The 19,761-nt window shown below is 39.8% G+C and overlaps 1 protein-coding gene across 1 annotated transcript; it reads left to right on the top strand.

Annotated features, from left to right (window-relative positions):
* The first annotated feature begins 11,579 nt into the window (after window positions 1–11,579).
* CCL20 (C-C motif chemokine ligand 20) lies at window positions 11,580–14,405 on the top strand. Its single transcript, XM_062202272.1, has 4 exons — window positions 11,580–11,658; window positions 12,819–12,933; window positions 13,612–13,689; window positions 14,364–14,405. The coding sequence occupies exons 1-4, from the start codon at window positions 11,580–11,582 to the stop codon at window positions 14,383–14,385; spliced, it is 294 nt and encodes a 97-aa protein (XP_062058256.1). The 3' UTR covers window positions 14,386–14,405.
* The last annotated feature ends 5,356 nt before the right edge of the window (window positions 14,406–19,761 follow it).

The raw sequence follows: 19,761 nt of genomic DNA on the forward strand, positions 1-19,761 counted from the left end.
TTTTTTCTTTTTCTTTCTTTCTTTCTTTTTTTTTTTTTTTTTTTTTAGCAAAAGGCTGCATAGCAAATATTTTAGGATTCCCAAGCCAAGTGGTCTGCTGCAACTACTCAACTCTACAGTTGTGTTCAAGATACTGCTGACAGTACGTGAGCAACAGAGTGTGATTGTGTTCAATAAAACTTGACTGAGAAAACAGACAGTGGGCTGTATACGAATCATGGGTAGACTGCAGCTTGTGGACTTTGATTTAAAGAATATTGAGGGGCCAGCACTACGGTGCATCAGGTTGAACCATTACTTGCAGTGCCAGAATCCAATATGGACACTGATTCCAGTCCCGGATGCTCCACTCTGATCAAGCTCCCTGCTAATGCACTTGGGAAAGCAGAAGATGGTCCAAGTCCCCGTACCCACATGGCAGACCCAGACAGAGTTCCTAAATCCTCATTTCAGCTTGGCCCAGCCTTGGCCCTTGTGGCCATTTGGGAAGTGAAGCAGCGGATGGAAGACCTTTCTGTCTCTCTTCCCTCTGTAACTCTGCCTTTCAAATAAATAAATTTTTTAAAAAGAAAGAATATTGAATATGTGATTAAAAGTTGATAATACTGATGTTTATCATTATTTTTAATATTGCTAAAATATGATTATAATATATTATGTAATTATTAAAGTTATAATTATAATATAAAAATTATAATATTGTTACAACAAATAGGATCCAATTTTTTAGAGAAATAAGTTTCATCTTTGAAAATAATTAACTGCAAATTAAACAAAGGGTTCATTATCTCCCGGGATAGTGGTTATCAGCTGGTGTGATTTTTGTCCTTCAGGAAACATTTGACCACATCTGGAGACATTTTTGTCACAGCTGGAGGCGAGGGGCAGTGGTCACTACTGCCACCTGCAGGATAAAACCAGGGATGCTGCAAAACAACCTACAACCCACAGCACAGCTCTGACAGCAGAGAATTATCCTGCTGTCCTGTTGTGCCAAAATTGAGAGGCCCTAAAGAGGGGGTAGAGTCGGTGGATATTTCCTTATTCTTTTCTAATTTTTAATTTTCTACAGTAAATTTGTATCTTCCTAGGAATTGGAAAATTCGTATGAAAATAACACTGTGTACGTGCATGATTTCACTCACAAAGGACAGAATGTATTAACATGCAACACTGATAAGGGGAAAGAGGAAGAGTGGTAAAACAACACTGGAAGAAGTGCAGCACGTCCAGGGACATAAAACAAGCAAATATTGATCAGTGTCATTATAATTTTAGAGATAAGGAAGTAGCAAAGCCATAGATACAATTTTGTGACATGATAATGCATTTTAGTCTTGGTATTAAGTTTATAAGCCCTCAATATAAACAGTATTAAATACTATTCTAGTCCCATTTGTTTTAAGCAGACAGAAAAAGATTCCAGGAGAGTCTGGGATATTAATTCTGCGGGGCACTTTTTTTTTTAAGTTTTTTTGTTGTTGTTGTTGTTTTGTTTTTTAAGATTTATTTTATTTAATTGAAAGGCAGAGTTACAGAGAGAGGTAGAGATAGAGAGAGAGAGGTCTTTTATATGCTGATTTACTCCTCAAATGGCTGCAATGACCAGGACTGGGCCAGGCTGAAGCCAGGAGCCAGGAGCTTCCTCCAGGTCTCGAACAGGGATTCAAAGGTGCAAGGACTTGGGCCATCTTCTGCTGCTTTCCTAGGCCGTAGTAGAGAGTTGGGTTGGAAGTAGAGCAGCCAGGACTTGAAACAGCACCCATTTGGGAAGCAGGCTAGGGCTTTAACCTGTTGTGCCACAGTGCCAGCCCTGGGACACCTTTTTTATTTTATTTTTTTGAAAGGCAGAGTGACAGAGAGAGGGAGAGACACACACACTCTCTCACACACACAGATATTCTTGCACCCACTGGTTCGCTCCCCAAATGGTTGCAACAACTGGGGTTGAGCTAGGCTGAAGCCAGGAGTCAGGAACTCCATTGAGTCTCCTATGTGGGTGGCAGGAGTCCAAGTTCTTCGGCTATTATCCACTGCTTTTCCAGGCATATTAGCTGGGAGCTGGATAAGAAGTGGAGTAACCTGGACTTGAACTAGAGTTCTGAGATGGGATACCAGTTTTGTAGGCAGCTGCTTAACCTGCTGCACCACAATGTTGGCCACTGTGTGACAGTTCTTAAAACTAAAATCAGTTGTGTTAAGATCAATGAAAGGGAATACTATTTTACAGGTTAAGAATTAGCACAAGGAAGGAGTTAAACTTGAGATTGAAAAGGAAAGGGGAGAAGGAGAATGATTTGTTGAAAACCTATTTTGTGTGGTGAAATGTCATATTGTTCCCATTTATGAAAAAAGAACCTGTGTTTGAGCTAAAATTATTTTTTCAAAGTCACAGTGGAAGAGTAAGAGCTGATTTGAATCCAAATAATCCATACATTTTCCCTCTCTATATATTGTTTTTTTTTAATAGAAAGCAATAAGAAATTTATGATTGTTGATGTTTTGGTGAGTCAGGAGGGAAGCTTAGGAATGTTTAAATCTGACATTGTGAAGGGAACTTCCTAATCACCCTTCAAGTTCAAACTCAAGCACTTGTGTCACACTGACCCAGACAAGCACCTCATCCCTTGTGTGGCCAGAGGTCTTGATTTATCTGTGACAGTATTTGCCAGGCTCTTACCTTTGTTGACTGATCTGTCTCTCTTCCTGAAATGAACTTCCACTTTATAGGAATCAAGTTTCATCCTTACTTGCTGTCACAGCACATTCTCCATAAAAAGAACTTGCATCTAATTGATGCTCAATGAATATTATTTTTAAAAGAGATTTATTTCATTTGTTTGGATGGCAGAGTGGTACACACACACGCAGACAGAGTGAGGGAGAGAGAGACAGACAAAGAGATCTTCCATCTGCTGATTCACACCCCAAATGGCTGCAATGACCAGGGCTGGGTCAGGCTGAAGCTAGGAGGTAAGAACTCCATCCTAGTCTCCTACATGGACAGCAGGGGCCCAAGGACTCAGGCTGTCATCTGCTGCCTTCCCAGGTTCATTAGCAAGGAACTGAATCAGAAGCAGAGCAGCAAGGCCTTGAACTAATGCTTCAACATGGGATGTTGGAGTTGCAGGAGGTGGTTTAACCCGCAGTGCCACAACAATGGCCCCCAGTAGGTGCTTTTTGAAGCGAGACTCTTACTACATTCCAAAAAACTCATTATGGAATCCCTCTCCTCTCCTCCCCTCTCCCCTCCTCTCCTCTCCTCCCCTCTCCCCTCCTCTCCTCCCCTCTCTCCTCCCCTCCCCTTTCTTCCCCTCTCCCTTCTCCTCCCCTCTCCCCTCCCCTCCTCTCCTCTTCTCTCTTCTCCTCTCCTCTCCTCCCCTATCTTCTCCTCCCCCTTCTCTCTCTCTCTCTCTCTCTCTCTCTCTCTCTCTCTCTCTCTTTCTTAGATTGATTTATTTATTTGCAAGTCAGTTACAGAGGGGAGGGAAAGAGAGCTCTTCCATCCACTGGTTCACTCCGCAGATGGCCTCAATCGCTGGGGCTGGGTCAGACAGAAGTCAGGATCCAGGAGCTTCATCAGGATGGCAGAGGCCCAAATACTTGGGCCATCTTCTGTTGCTTTTCCCAGGCCATTGGCAGGGAGCTAGATGGGAAGTGGAGCAGCCAGGACAGGAACTGGTGCCTGTATGGGATTCTGGCATCACAGGAGGGTTTACCCACTATGCTATAATGCTGGCCCCCTTTAATTAATTAATAAATTTAATTTGAGAACACGTTTCATTGGACTCAGCACATCTCTAATATTCCCTTGTCAAAAATGGAAGGGCGAGCCGGCGCCGCGGATCACTAGGCTAATCCTCCGCCTAGCAGCGCAGGTACACCGGGTTCTAGTCCCGGTCGGGGCACCGGATTCTGTCCCGGTTGCCCCTCTTCCAGGCCAGCTCTCTGCTGTGGCCAAGGAGTGCAGTGGAGGATGGCCCAAGTGCTTGGGCCCTGCACCCCATGGGAGACCAGGAGAAGCACCTGGCTCCTGCCATCGGATCAGCACGGTGCGCTGGCCGCAGCGCACCAGCTGCGGCGGCCATTGGAGGGTGAACCAACGGCAAAAAGGAAGACCTTTCTCTCTGTCTCTCTCTCTCACTGTCCACTCTGCCTGTCAAAAAATTAAAAAAAAAAAATGGAAGGGCAGTTAAGCAACTTAAATGATCACATTTTACTAGTCGTTCTTGTAATGTGGCAGATTGCCTTGTTTTATATATGTTTGTATGTATTTTAACTGTCTTGCTATGCGTTCTTTTGAATTCTGCCATCATGTTTAACCATCTGTATAACCACCAAGCACCTCTCACATAAAACACTCATCAAATCTTTTCAGGGGGAAAAAAGAGAATAAAACACTGAAATTTGATTACATGCAGGAATTAGGGCTCATGAGGAGTATGTCCAAGATATTTGTAGTGGGTAAAAGCTGCTCCCTCCAGTGCCGGCATCCCATATGGGCACCAGTTTGAGCCCCGGCTGCTCCACTTCTGATCCAGCTCTCTGCTATGGCCAGAGAAAGCAATAGAAGATGGCCCAAGTCCTTGGGCCCTGCACCCATGTGGGAGACCTGGAAGAAGCTACTGGTTCCTGGCTCCTGGCTTCGAATCAGCTCAACTCTGGCCGTTGCAACCATTTTGGGAGTGAAATAGTGGATGGAAGACCTCTCTCTCTCTCTCTCTCTCTCTCTCTCTGCCTCTACCTCTCTGTAACTTTGCCTTTCAAATAAAATAAATAAACTTTAAAAAAAAAACAAAAAAAGGAATGGCTGGAAAATAAATTTCAGTTAAGTAAATGGTATTCTCCTAGGTTAGATTTGAAATAATGTTACGTTGACCTTCCCATTAACATGTTTACTGCCTGACAGAGAAGCAGCTGAGGGTCACATTTTAGAAATAAAATTCGTGACATTTCATATTTCGTGACAAATATGAAATGATATATCTGTCAAACCAAACATAGGGAAATGCAATTTCAATCAATCTAAATACTGGAAAAAAATCAGCTTTTTATAGCTATTAAAAGGAGGAGGAAAGAGAGATGTCATTACGACATGAGGGAGAAGGAGAAGAGGAGAAATGAAAGGATTGAGAGGAGAGAGAAATGAACTCAGCTTACAAGGAACCTGAAGTAGTAATGGAGAAAGAAAGAGGGGCTGTAAGACTGGTGTGAGTGTCAGACATAGGTAGATGGGACATTCTTGGCTTTGTTATCAGCTTTATTGAGATAGAATTGACATACCGTAAAATTCACTCTTTTTGAAGTATATAACTAAATGTCTTCTAGTATAATCACAGGGCTATGCAATCATAGCCAATATCTATTTTTAGATAAGAAGTAAAAATCAAACACACACCCATTCACAGTCACCTCCCATGTCCCTTTGCTTCTCCCCACACTCCAGCCCAGACCTGGGCAGTCACTGTTCTGCTTCTTATCTCTATGGATTTGCCAATTCTGACCACCACATATGATACAGACTTATTGTTCTTGAGTTTCTCATTTAGCGCAGTGTTTCCAGGTTCACCCATTTTGCACTTTTTATTATACTTCATTGGTTATTATTACTGAATAACATTAAATTAGGCAAAATTTTCACATTTTATTTTCCTGTTACTCAGTTGATGACATTTACAGTATTTATTTATTTATTTATTTATTTATATTTTTTTGACATGCAGAGTTAGACAGTGAGAGAAAGAGAGACAGAGAGAGAATTATAGACAGCAAGAGAGAGACTGAGAGAAAGGTCTTCCTTCCGTTGGGAATGGCCACCACGGCCGGCATGCTGCGCCAATCTGAAGCCAGGAGCCGGGTGTTTCCTCCTGGTCTCCCATGCGGGTGCAGGGCCCAAGCACTTGGACCATCCTCCACTGCACTCCCGGGCCACAGCAGAGAGCTGGACTGGAAGAGGAGCAACCGGGACAGAACCGGCGCCCCAACCGGGACTAGAACCAGGGGTACTGGCGCTGCAGGCGGAGGATTAGCCAAGTGAGGCATGGCGCCAGCCAGTATTTCTACTTAATAGCTAAATATTAGAAGCATTAATACACCAATTGTGTTAACATAAATTTTAATTTCTTTTTTAAATATTTATTTTCTATTTTTTTCAGAGGCAGATTTTTAGAGAGAGGAAGAAGAAGGAGGAGGGGAGAGAGGGAGAGAGAGAGAGAGAGAGAGAGAGAGAATCTTCCATCCACTGGCTTACTGCCCAAATGGCCAAAATGGCTGGGGGGCCAGTCTGAAGCCAGGAGCACGAAGCCTCCTCCAGGTCTCCCACTTGGGTTCAGGGGCCCATTGTTTTCCTAGGTGCACTAGCGGGGAGCTGGACTGGAAGTAGAGCAGCCGGCTTTGTACAAGTGCCCAAATGGGATGGTGGTGTTGCAGGTGGAGGCTTAACCTGCCACAATGCAGCACCCCCCTGTAAATTTTCATTTCTATTTAGTGTGTACCTAAGGGTGAAATTGCTGGGTCATGTGGGCATTCTGTAAATTCAATGATAATTCCAAAATGACTGTCACTTTAGCATTTCCACCAGCGATGTACAAAGGTCACAGTCTATTTACATCATTGCCAACACTTACTATTTTTTTTTTCTCTTTTTTCTTTTTCTTTTTTTTTTTTTATTATAGCAATCCTAGTGGATGTGAAGGGGTATGTCAGGGTGATTTCGATTCACATTTCACTGATGACTACTAATGCTGAGCATCTTTTCTTGTGCTGTTGGACTTTTATATATCTTCTTTGGAGAAATTTCTATTCAGCTATTTTGTTCATTTTTAATTGGGTTATTTATTTTCTTATTATTGCATTGTAGGAATTCACTATGTATTCTGGATATGAACTTTTCTGACATATTAGTTTGTAAATACTTCCTTTTTTCTCTGGGTGTGCTTTCACATTCTTTATAGTATCCTTTGCAACATAAAAGTTTTAGTTTTGTTATAGCTGTGCTTATTTTTTAATTTAATTTTTGAGCTTTTGACCTTGTTTCTAAAAAATCAGTGCCTAATTCAAGGTGGTAAAGATTTATTCCTTTCTTTTCTTCCTAGAGTTTCATAGTTTTGTATCTTATATTTAGATGTATGAAGCAGTTGAGTTTAATTTTTGTGTATAGCATCAGCTAACAGTCTAACTTCATTCTTTTGCATGTGAATATCCATAATTTCCAGCACTGTTGAAGACAATTCCTTCTCCTATCCAAGAGTCTTTTTGCCTTAAAAATTAATTGACTATGATAAGAGACTTTTTTTTTTTAATGTGCAATTGATGTGTATGTTTATATGCCAATGCTGCATGTCTTGGTTGGTATATTTTTGTAGTAAGTCTTGAAATCAAGCAACATAAGTCCTCTAACTTTTTTCTTCTTTTTCAAGGCTGTTTTGGCTATTCAGAATATCTTGTAATTCCATATGAATTTGAGTACTGACATTTGCATTTCTACAATAAAACCAGCTTAGATTTTAGTAATGGTACCATCTTAATTTTATTTTCTTTGAGAAGGAGAATGAGAGTGAGAGGGAGAGGGAGAGGAGGAAGAGAGGGAGAGGGTGAGGGTTTGAGAGAGGGAGAAGAGAGGGAGAGGGAAATGTGGGAGAGGGAGAGGAGAAGGAGAGAGGGTGAGAAAGAGAGGAGAGGGAGAGGGTGAGGAGAGAAGGTATGGGAGAAGGAGAGGGAGAGGGTGAGGAGAGAAGGAGTGGGAGAAGGAGAGGGAGAGGGTGAGGAGAGAAGGTATGGGAGAAGGAGAGGGAGAGGGTGAGGAGAGAAGGTGTGGGAGAAGGAGAGGGAGAGGGTGAGGAGAGAAGGTGTGGGAGAAGGAGAGGGAGAGGGTGAGGAGAGAAGGTGTGGGAGAAGGAGAGGGAGAGGGTGAGGAGAGATGGTGTGGGAGAGGGAGAGGAGGGGGTAAGGGTGTGGGAGAAGGAGAGGAGAGGGAAAGGGAGAGAGAGAGGGAAAGGGAGAGGAGAGGGAAAGGGAGAGGGAGAGGGATTTTTCATCTGCTGATTCACTCCTCAATTGCCTGCAATAGCTGGGACTGGGCCAAGTTGAGCCTGGAACTCAGTTAGGGCCTTCCACATGAGCTGCAAGGAGACAAACACTTGGGCCACCACCTGCTGCCTCCCAGGGTCTGCATTAGCAGGAAGTTTGATCAAAGGTAGAGGAGGCGTGATTTGACTTCCAGCACTCTAAGATGGGATGTAGGTGTCTAAGTGGCATCTTAACTGCTGAGTCAAACACTAGCCCCCTTAACTTTTAAAAACAATGGCTTGTAGTTTTTAGTTCCATTTTCTTTAGTCAAGTTTATGTCTAGATATTTTATTATTTTTGAAGCCATTGTAGAAGTAGGTGTTTTTCTAATTTTTGTCAGGATGTTCACTGATGGTGTTTAGAAATAGAGTTGCTTTTTGTATATTAATGTTGAATTATGCTGAACCTATTTGCTGAACTTATTTGAAATAATGTTTTTAAAGTGGATTCTTCAGGATATTCTATGTTATCTGCAAATTAAGATAGTTACTATTTCCTTTCAAATCTGAATGCCTATTTCCAACGTGGAACTCTCTTGTTTGCTAATTGGCCTGGCTAGACCCTCCAGTACAATGCTGAATAAAAGTGGAAAAAACAGACATCCTTGTGTTGTTCTTGATCTCTGGGGGAAAGAATCTCTGGGGACTCATTCCACATTGAGCATGGTATTAACTTTCAGGTTTTCAAAAATGACCTGTATGAATGGTTTAGGAAATCCTCTACTATTTCTAGCTTGATTAGTATTTTTACCATGAGAAGTTGTTGGATCCAAATGTTTTTGACCTGCTTTTGTCTTTTATTCTATTAAAATTACATTTCATTTTCTACAAATAAACAAAAAGTGTCTCTATCTCACCTGGTTATGGTGAATGATCCTTTTTGTATGCTGATGAATGCAGCTTGCAAGTCAAGTTTCTTTTCTGAGGGTTTTTGCGATTCTATTCATAAATGATATTGGTCTGTAGCTTTCTTTGCTTGTGATGTTTTTATCTTATTTTGGAATCTATATACTATTGTGCTCATATATGGAGTTGTAAAGTGTTTCCTCCCCATTGGTTTTTTTTTTAATGTGTGAAGAATTTATATTGATTCTTTGAATATTTGATAGAATTTACCAGTGACACCATCTGGTCCTGGGATTTTCTTTGCAGAAAAACTTTTAGTCATCAATTTGGAATCTTTGCTTGTTATGGATCAATTAAAATTTTCTGCATTCTCTGGAATCAATTTCAACAATGTGTCTTTAAGTTACCTAACTTATTGACATCAAATAGTCAGAATATTTTCTTATAATTATTTTTATTTTTGTTAAGGTCAGTAGTGAGCCCCTTCTTTTTCTTGGTTAGCAGTTTTCCCTCCTTGTTTTATCCTTTAGTTTTTGTCTCAGTCAGTCTAGTCAAAGCTTGTTAATTTTGTTGATGTTTTCAAACAACCAGCTTTTGGCTCCATGGACTTCCTCTATTGTTTTACTCTTCTCTACTTCATCAGTCCCAACTGCTTCTTCCATCCTCCAGACGTTCCATTTAGCTTTCTCTAATTTTTCTAATTTATGTAGAATATCAGCCTATAATTTGAGATCTGTCTTATTTGTTAAGGTGTTAATTTTTTTAAAAAAGAAAAAAGAGGGTGGGGAGGAGAGGGAGAAAGGGAGAGAAGAACACACACACGTGTACACACACAGAGATAGAGAGAGAGAGAGAGAGAGAGAGAGAGAGAGATTTTCCATCTGCTATGCCCATAACAGCCGGTGCTGGGGCCAGGAAGAAGACAGGAGGCAGGAACTCTGTCACATGACTGCACATTAGAGGAAGCTGGAACTGAAAATTGAAAGTAGAGTGGCCAGGAGTTGAACCAGGCATTCTGATATGAGATGCAAGTATACTAGGTAGCGATTTTAACCACTGTGTTAAACACCTGCCCCTTATTTTTTGTTAAATGCAGGTGTGTACAGCCATAAATATACTTCTGGGCAGTGCTTTCACTACATTCCATAAATTTTGGTGTGTTATATTTTTGGTTTCATTCACCTCAAAGTATTTTCTACTTTTCCTAGTGATTTCTTCTTTGACACATTAATTATTAAGAACATATGGTTTAATTTCTGCATATCAAGGCTTTCCTATTTTCCTTCTCTTATTGATTTCACATTTAATTCCATTGTGATTTGAAAACATACTCAAACGTTATGATTTCAATCTTTTTAACTTTATTGAGACTTATTCTATAGCATCATAAATGCTTTATCATGGAGGATGCTCCATGTTCACTTGAGAAGGCTGTGCATCCTGCTGTTAAGTGTTCTGTAGATATCTGTTAGCTCTGGTTGTATTGCAATGTGGTTCAAGTCTCCTTTTTTGATCTTCTGTTTGGGTTTTCTAGAATTATTGAAAGTATGGTATCAAAACTTACATTTTTTCTTGTTGATTTAATTCTTCTTCCCTTCAATTCTGTTGGTTTTTGCTTGTGTATTTGGGGGTGCTGATGTTGAATGTACATATTATCATAATTTTTTATTAATAGATTAATTATTTATAATTGTTTAGGCCCTCTTTGTCTTTACAATGCTTTTTTGTTTTAAAAATCGATCTTCTCTACTGTGGGTGTGGGACTCTTATTCTCCTTTGTTTGCTGTTTACCTGGTATATCTTTTAGGTCCTGTTACTTTCAACCCGTTTTTGTCTAGTGGACATTTCTTATTATATCACCATAGATTAGGGATTCACATTACTTTATTGTCATTATCACTGTTATTTGATATTTAGTTAACTACAACTGTAGGTTTTATTCCTTCAATCTTTCTAAGCCTTTGTGTTGAGATATGTAAATGCATCATCACAAATAGAAGAGGATTTTTTCTCCTGGGCTTCAAAAGTGATTACAGCCTGTAAATATATAATTTCTCAGAAGAGTTGGTACAGAACAGGATGAAGCTGTGGCTTGTGTCTTTCTTAGGGGCTGGTATTTTCCCCCATTACTGGGGATATCACCTGCTCTCAACACTAGTCTAGAAATTCAGGGTCTGCTTTGTGACAGCCGAGGGTCAACCCTGCAATTGTATTCCTGACATTCCACCTCATACTCCCCTTGCCTGACTGGCAATGGAAAGGAAACAGGGTGTAACAATAGGAACACTGGAATGCTCCTGTTCTGGGTTGACCTTTGTATTGCTGCTAATCCTTTATTTTCATAGGCAAAAGAGATGAAATTAAAACTGAACAGGAATCCAAAGACTTGATAGGAGTCTCCCCTTCTCAAGCTACCACCCTCTTTCCCCAACCTTCACACCTTCCAAACATCTGGGAAAGGCAGGAAGTTTTCCCTGTGGGTTGTCTTTGTGATGACATGATGCGGCAGGTTGATCAGTGGGGAAAACCCCGTGTGAGAACACGCCTTCTGTGTACATTCCCAATATTTGCTATAAGAAGGGCTATCCCAGGTTGCTATCAGAACACAAGAGTACCGCCAGGGCATTGGGTACCCAGCACTGAGCAGATCTGTTCTTTGAGCTGAAAATGACGTGTGGTAGCAAATCTTTACTTCTGTCTGCATTGATGTCAGTGCTGCTACTTCATCTCTGCAGCAAGTTGGAAGGTAAGTGTCTCTCTTTCTGTTAGTACAGGGGGAGAATTATTTTATTTCCCTCTAAGCTTTGAGCTCTTCTGGACAGTCCCTAAAGGCTAGAAGCCTCTTAGGACCTGTACAAGAGAGCCCTGGGAGATGTCAGCTCATTGGTGATTGGAGGACAGGATTACTGCTGCTTGCTGCTGATTAGGCTGTTTTATTTGCTGTCAATCCCTGCAGATTTAGGGAGTTGCGGGCTCATAGAGACCTCTTAACTTCAGAAGAAAGCCAAGGTCCTGTTTCTGGGAGTGATGGAATTTGTGTAATAGTGTCAGTAATTGGGATCACTCCAAAATGTAGAGAAAACCCCCATTTCTGATTTATACAGCTTCAGTAAAGTTTAAAACTCATCCTTCGTCGGCATGTCACGGCACCTGACACTGTATTTACTAGACCTTGGCTGTATGCCCTGCCAACTAGGAGATAATGTTTGTCCCTGACCCGACAGCGTGCTGTAATTTAACTCAGGAAAGTATCCAGTTATTGCTTTATATCTGAAGAGAGCATCACTATTAGCAACAGATGCATTCCTGAAAATGCACACGTTGAACTCTTACAAACAAAATTAACAATTCCCATGAACTAATATTACAGTTTCAAAGTACTGTAGTTGTAGCTCCCAAAGGTTGCATTTTTAAAAATGTAGCTTCTGTAAATCACATTTTTCTTTCTAATCATGCTTCTTAATACTCAGTAGCCAGATAACAGATAAGAGTCTGACAGCTGATCTATTTTCTAAATTTGGGAAGTAGTCTAGTAAGATTTTTTTTCTAGCAGATGGGAGAATATCCATATTCTTAAGTGTTTATAGTGAGTGACATGAAATCCCGTCAATTTGGATTTCCTACTAAAAGTATTCTACTTATGAGACGTCACTTGTTTCCAAAGCGTATTATTGAAGCAGAGCTTCCCAGCATACAAACTATTTTTAACAGAACTGGAAACTGTGTGAAATTGGACCTCAAAGATCTAGTAAAGGTTTCAAAGACATTGAAACTCTTCTACTGAACAACAGATTACTTGTCATGTAAATCAGATTCACTAGATATCATCAACTTTAGGTTGTCCCATACTACCAATCACAGGATAAGTCATTCGTGTAGACTCAATGCCTTTCATTTCACTTTTAGCAGCAAGTAACTTTGACTGCTGCCTTCGGTATACAGAATGTACAATTCGTCCCAGATTTATCGTGGGCTTCACACAGCAGCTGGCCAATGAAGCGTGTGACATCAATGCTATCATGTAAGCTATTAATTGTTTTTCATTCAATTATATCAGGGGTAGATGACAATTTTGATTATAAAACTTTTGGCCTTTTTGAATTTCATTCAGAAATAAAGGATGTGGCAAAGATAATTTTGTTATACTTGTGAATTTCTAATTCTAAGTTCATTTTCAATAATATTGGAATAAAGCAAAAATTAGGGATTTTTTTTTTTCAAACAAAAAAGAAGATGATATGACACCAACAAGCACTATCTAAGGTGAATTTACAGGCAATTAAAATGCTATCTCAGGATATGGAAGATGTGTGTTTTGAAATCCAGAAAAAAGTTAGGGAGGTAAAGTAAAACAGACTAGCTACATTATCATGTATAATATTCTTGATTAATATAAAAATATTATGTTTTGCAATGATATATGTTTTCAAACAGATACATACACATTTCTACAATCATCTTGGGACTTTATCTTCCCACCATTGTCTCATCATTTATTACAATGCAGAAAAAGTCTGAGACAATCACTTTTGTTTCTTGCATGAAACCCTCAGGATTTTCTTTTTACATTTTCTTTTTCTTCATTAGCTGAAATGTTTAATGTATACAATAATCAACTAGAATATGAAATTTTCATTGCATATCCCTTAGAATATAATTTAAAAGCTCATTAAATACAAATAATTTTCTGGGTTTTCAGCCTTCACACAAAGAAGAATTTGTCTGTGTGTGCGGATCCAAAGATGGAATGGGTGAAAAGAGTTGTGCGAATCGTCAGGTATGGAACATTGACAATCAGCTTTCTCTAAATATTTGTATAAACAGTAGTGAGCAATGGGTTGACCATAGCCTTGCTGGAATGCTTTAGCCTAAGTGCTATGAAATTCTTAAAGGGGATTTTGGAGTTGGTCCAAGAAAACAAAGACTGCATTTTCCCACTTACAGATTATCATCATCATAATTATTATTTTAACTTAGTGATCTTCACATGATGTGTCAGGTTTCTCATGCATTTGATAGTCACCAATGACCCGGTTTTTGTTGCAAAGATGCCTGTTTATGTTATTTAATGACAACCTGAAATTTGGTTGGTAGTTAAAAACTGAAAAAATAAAAATTAGTTAGAGAGAGATCAATGGTTCTGATTTAGATTGAGAGTACCAGGTGGCAACATTTTATCAATGGGAGGAAGGCCCTTACCCCAGTGTGGCACAGACACTGAACTTGCAGACACGGAATAAGTGGTCAAATCCTGCTTCTGTCTTTCATTACCTGAGTTATGCTGAGTGGGGTTCATCCCTCTAAACCACAATTTCCTCATGAAGATTCTGAACTTCTTGGCATCCTGAGACAATGTTGAGGGCATAAGATACAGCCTTTAGGTACCAAAACCATTCCCATCATGCAGTCACCCTGTCTTTGCTTATACTTTTTTTCTTTTTCTCTTTACAGTAACAGAGTCAAGAAGATGTAAAAACAAATGCTATTCTGGAGTAGGATTGGACACAGCCCAAGAACCGAAAGAACCTATGTAGGGTTGGAGATTTCATTTGCACATCATTGAAGGTCTAGCGCTTATCTGATTTATACCTTGTTGGGCTTGTCCAGTTAATGAAGTTGATTCATATTGCATCATAATTTGCTTTGTTTAAGCACCACATTAGAGTCAAACTGCTTTGTGTTAAGTTATTTACAGTTGTAAGTTTTCTATGTTTGTCTATTTAATACTGTTTTACCATAAGCTATTTGGTTTAGTGCAAAGTATAAAATTATATTTGGGGGAATAAGATTATAAGGGCTTATTTGCAAGCAACAAGCTATTTTTAAAACAACTACTTAACATTCTTCTGTGTATATAATTTTGTCTCAAATTGTTGTAAATCTTATAAAGAAGAAACATTATAAGGATAAAAAATGAAAATAAAATAAGGAACCAAAAAGTTGTTTGTATATAATTTATTAATATGATATGCATTGAAAACACTTAAAGCCATGCGATATGAGCAGTTTCTGGAAAATTATTTTCCTCATTTACTTCTCTCTGGCTGTTCTCTTTATCTCTGTTCCACATGGTTATAGGCTTGATTTTTTATGAATTATAATAAAAAGTTTATTGTTTCTAAATTCTAGGTTATACAAACCAAATATTAGAAGGATCCTATACTGGAGATCCATATCCTAGTTTTTACTAATACAAAACCTTTTCAAATTAAAAGAGTGTATCAAAATACTTTGTGAATAAAGGTACACAACAATCAATTAGAAAATACCTTCAGAAATGACTGAATTCTTTATTCTGTCACCAGTCAGGATTCTATGAATGGTTATTTTAGCACAGGAATATTACTTTTTAAAGTCCCCCCGGAATCATCCAAAAGTAGTTTCCAAAAGGGTATGTCTGCTTAGAGGGTTCTTAGAAAATGACTGCTTCACTAATCAGAGGGGAGACTGCAAATGTGAGAAAGCTTGCAAAAACCCTGACATATAATGAAAAGACCCTGTACCAATGTAGCTAATGTTCCAACATCATGCATTCAAGTTTGCACCCAGCAATCCATACGTTTTGCTTAGATTCTAAAGGACACAAAGAATCACTGGAGACAGGCATGCTGATGATATGATGCAAAACCCTGATGTACAAATTCATCAGGCAGGGCACAAGTGCATCATCCAATGCAGAGCCACGGACAGTAAGTGGCTGAGTATACCTGAAAGGCAGCCCTGTGCCTAGGAATAGTAACTTTGAGTCATCAGGGAAAGTATTATCAACATCCTGTTGGTTTATTCATCACACACAGATTTAGTACCTGTTGTGTGCCAGGCACTGTGCCCAGTACCAGAGAGATTAGTGATTTAAGGCTTGGTAACTTGCTCATAGATACTTCTGGCTGAGCAACGTGGTGAGAGGGAGGAACAATGATTAAAGCAGCTATTACCAACACATGGAGGTAAGCATCCCATGAAGAAAGTCATGGGGTACCATTAGATATCAATAGTGAGAGCTTCCATAAGAAAAGGATGCTCAGCCTATCCATGTTAAACAGCTGACATTCGATGTTCTCGATCCTTGAAGAAAGCAATTTTGCACTGTTCAGTTCATGGACCAGAAGTAGGTAGCCAGTTGGAAAGAAGGAAGCAGGGAGTGTCTGGAAATTTCTGAAGACATGATTCAGTTGTCACAAAGTCCGAGAGTGGGGAGCTGCAGCTATTCAGTGGGCTGGGGCATGGGATGCTGAACCTAATGGAATGTGCTGGATCATTCTGCTCAATAAAGAATCGTCCTGCTCAAAATAGCAATCATATCACTATCAAGCAATATCGTTCAAAGGGAAAGTGTGCACTCCGTGGGGGTGGAAGTGGAGCATTAAGGGAAACTGTTGCCTCAGCTAAGTATGGTGGTTTTAAATTGACATGGGCACCCTGAGAACCATCGAAAAAGACAAGGCAGATGTGGTCTTTGCATGGCAGAAGAAAGGGGGATGAGGCTCATGGGAAACAGAGACACCAGCTGCAATGAATAAGGTGGGAACTGGTGAGACCACAGTGGAGGCCATGGCAAAAAGAAAGGTGCAGAAAAGATCCCGACACCCAGCCTAACACTCATTCAGGACACCCCTTCCAGCCACCACCAACAGTCACCTTTGTCTGTAACAGTGCTGCTAAGGAGAGGCATTGTCAGAGGACAGCAGATTTGGCTGATTACCGGGTAGGACTTGTGGAGCTGGAAAAGAAACAAATTTTGTTAGCAGTCTGAACGTTTTTGGGGCAAGGAGTACTGAAAACTACGAAGTGAATTTCTGCAAACTGCAATCTCCTGGCCAGAATGCCAATTTATTGATCAACAATGTCAAGTGCTTGTGTGAAAGTACATGAGCAAGCAAGGTGAGCAAGACATCTGTGAAGTCCAATGGGACTCACAAAGCTGTTTTTTTAAGTTTGGGATCAGAGTGCCTATGCTCACCTTGTAATTTGAATATTTAATGCGTTAGACTCATTGCACTAACAATTTCTTTGGATTAGAGACATTGGTCCCAATTCACAACTCTTTTATTCCATTTTGGAAAATGAATATATTTCTATTAATTTTTAATTGATGCATAAATTACTTGCAGTAAGTATATATATATATATATATATATATATATATATATCTTAAAAATACAGCTTGGGACTGGCACCGTGGTGCACTAGGTTAATCCTCTGCCTGTGGTGCCAGCATCCCATATGGGCGCCGGTTCTAGTCCTGGCTGCTCTTCTTCCAGTCCAGCTCTCTACTGTGGCCTGGGAAAGCAGTAGAAGATGGCCCTAGTGCTTGGGCCCCTGTACCCACGTGGGAGACCAGGAAGAAACACCTGGCTCTTTAAAAAAAGAAATACCGCTTGAAGAATTTTTATATATGTATGCAACCATGTAGCCCTACCCCTTCAAGATATTAAATGCTACCAGCATCATGAAAAGCTCTCATATGCCCCCATGTGTATGTTCAACCTGTGGGTAACAGCTGTTCTGAGCTATTTTATAGTAGATAAGCTTGCCTTATTTTGATTCCATGTTCATGGAACTAAACAGAATAAACTCCTGGTGTCTGTCTTCTTCTACCAGAATCTCTTCTCTTTTTAAATTACTTTTAATTACTCATGTAATACATGAATTCTTCCTCATTCTTAGTTTCCAGTGATAGAGATAAAGGAAAGATCTTCTTTAAACTTCCATCAAGCCATTTGACTTAGGAAAAAATAGCACAGGATACCATTGTTCTCTCTTATGTTAGGTAGACCTTTCAGGTTGTACTGTCTTCTGAGAACACGGGTATCCACCATGAAGTTGTAATTACAGTCTAGTCCTGACTCCTGGAATCACTCTATAATCAACTGAATGTTTCTAAAATTTTCAGTTACATGTTCTGAAAGTCTCTTGTGTAAGACCTGCTAATGTCCAGCTATAGCCATCAACATCATATCTACATTTGACTTCCTATGTTCTTATGGTTTTCTCACAGTTTTTCAGTGACTCACCAGTGTTTTACATTACTGTCCGTTGTCTTTAAGAGCTCACATAAAATAAGGGTTGGATAATGTCATTTGATCCTGGAAGTCCTTGGGTCATTGATGTACACAGGTCATTGTTGATTTTTGTAGTATTCAGTGAGGTAGTAGAAATGAGAATCTCAGTGTTGAAGAATGGATGGTGACAAGTAGCTTGACAGTCAAGGTGAGAGGAAATAAAAGCTTAGAGGGAAGCTTTTTTGATGGAAAAGTATGTAAAGGATCGGAAAAAGGAGGAGGAAAAGGAGAGAGAGGTGGAGAAAGAGGAAGAGAGAATCAATATACCATAAAGACTTGGAAATGATGACAGAGGGATAAATGGTGGTTCAGCTTCCCTCACGAGGAGGGAGAAGTGGTTCCTAGAACCCAAGTTCAATGTTCCAATATTTGAAAACAGTATCTATATGGGAAAAAATGGAGAAGTCTTCAGATGAAAGACCTCCATGAGGACAAAGAGCAGGACATTGGGTGGATCAGAGGGGCTGGTGTAGCTCTAGGAGCCAGGGTCTGAGGTGTGACCATGAATGTGTGACTCAGACAGAAAGGACATTGGACGTTAGATGAGTCATTCCTATTGACTTCCCTCTCTGATTGTGATTAAAGGAAAATACAAAAAAGCAGAGAGACTCCTATAAGACTCCTATGTACTCATACCCAGTATTAATTGGCTAATGCCAGTCTTGTTTCAGCTACACCCTGCTGTCCCCCAACTCACTTCTCCCCACTTGTAGGCCATGGATTGCTTTGAAGCATTTCTCAGATATCAAATTAATGTGTCTGTAAATATTTCAATATAAATAAAATATAAGGACTTTCATCAACACACAATTTGATTATCATAAATTTTAAAAAATCAACACATTCTTAATCTCATCAAATATTCAGTCAATTTTTAAATTTCCTTGTTTATTTTTAACAGTTTTTTAAAGCTTATTTGTTTGAAGAAAGATTCAAGTGAGAGCCACACACTACATTTGCTTGTTTTTTTTTCTTTTTGTTTTTAATCTGTAAACTCCTTTCCTCTACTACCCTTGTGTTAACTTCTTGTAACGTTAACTGATGCCAATGCTGTGGCGCAGTGGGTTACAGCCTTGGCCTGAAGCACTGGCATCCCATATGGGCGCTGGTACTAGTCCTGGCTGCTCCTCTTCCTATCCAGCTCTCTGCTATGGCCTGGAAAGCAGTAGAAAATGGCCCAAGTGCTTGGACCCCTGAACCATGTGGGAGACCCAGAAGAAGCTCCTGGCTCCTGGCTTCAGAATGGCACAGCTCCAACAGTTGTGGCCATTTGGGGAGTGAACCAGCAGATGGAAGACCTCTCTCTCTGCCTCTACCTTTCTCTGTAACTCTGTCTTTCAAATAAATAAATCTTCAAAAAAAAAAAAAAACAAACAAACAAACAAAAAAAACCAAACAAACAAAAAACAAACCATTAACTAAGATACCTAAGAGGAGACATTTAAGGAGAAGTTTTATTTTGGCTTGCAGTTTGGAAGTACATGCTCCAAGATTGGGTGATCCATTAGTCTGGCACATGGTGGAGGCTGGCAGTCAGTGGTGGAGTGATCACCAGCAAGTCACAAAGCAGAATGACACAGGGAGCCTACTCGGTATATGTAACCAACTCTCTTATGAGGATGCTCTTCTGAGGGCAAGCTTCCAATAATCTAAAGATCTTCCATGAGACCTACCTCCCAGACACCATCATTAGACCAAGTCTCCATCCTTAGTCCATGACTCATTAATAATTAACATTGTTCAAACCATAATAAACCCCTTTTCTCTTTGAAATTTGTATTTTGGAA

This window comes from Lepus europaeus, chromosome 1 (genome assembly GCF_033115175.1).
Source record: "Lepus europaeus isolate LE1 chromosome 1, mLepTim1.pri, whole genome shotgun sequence".
In the NCBI taxonomy this organism is placed as follows: domain Eukaryota; kingdom Metazoa; phylum Chordata; class Mammalia; order Lagomorpha; family Leporidae; genus Lepus; species Lepus europaeus.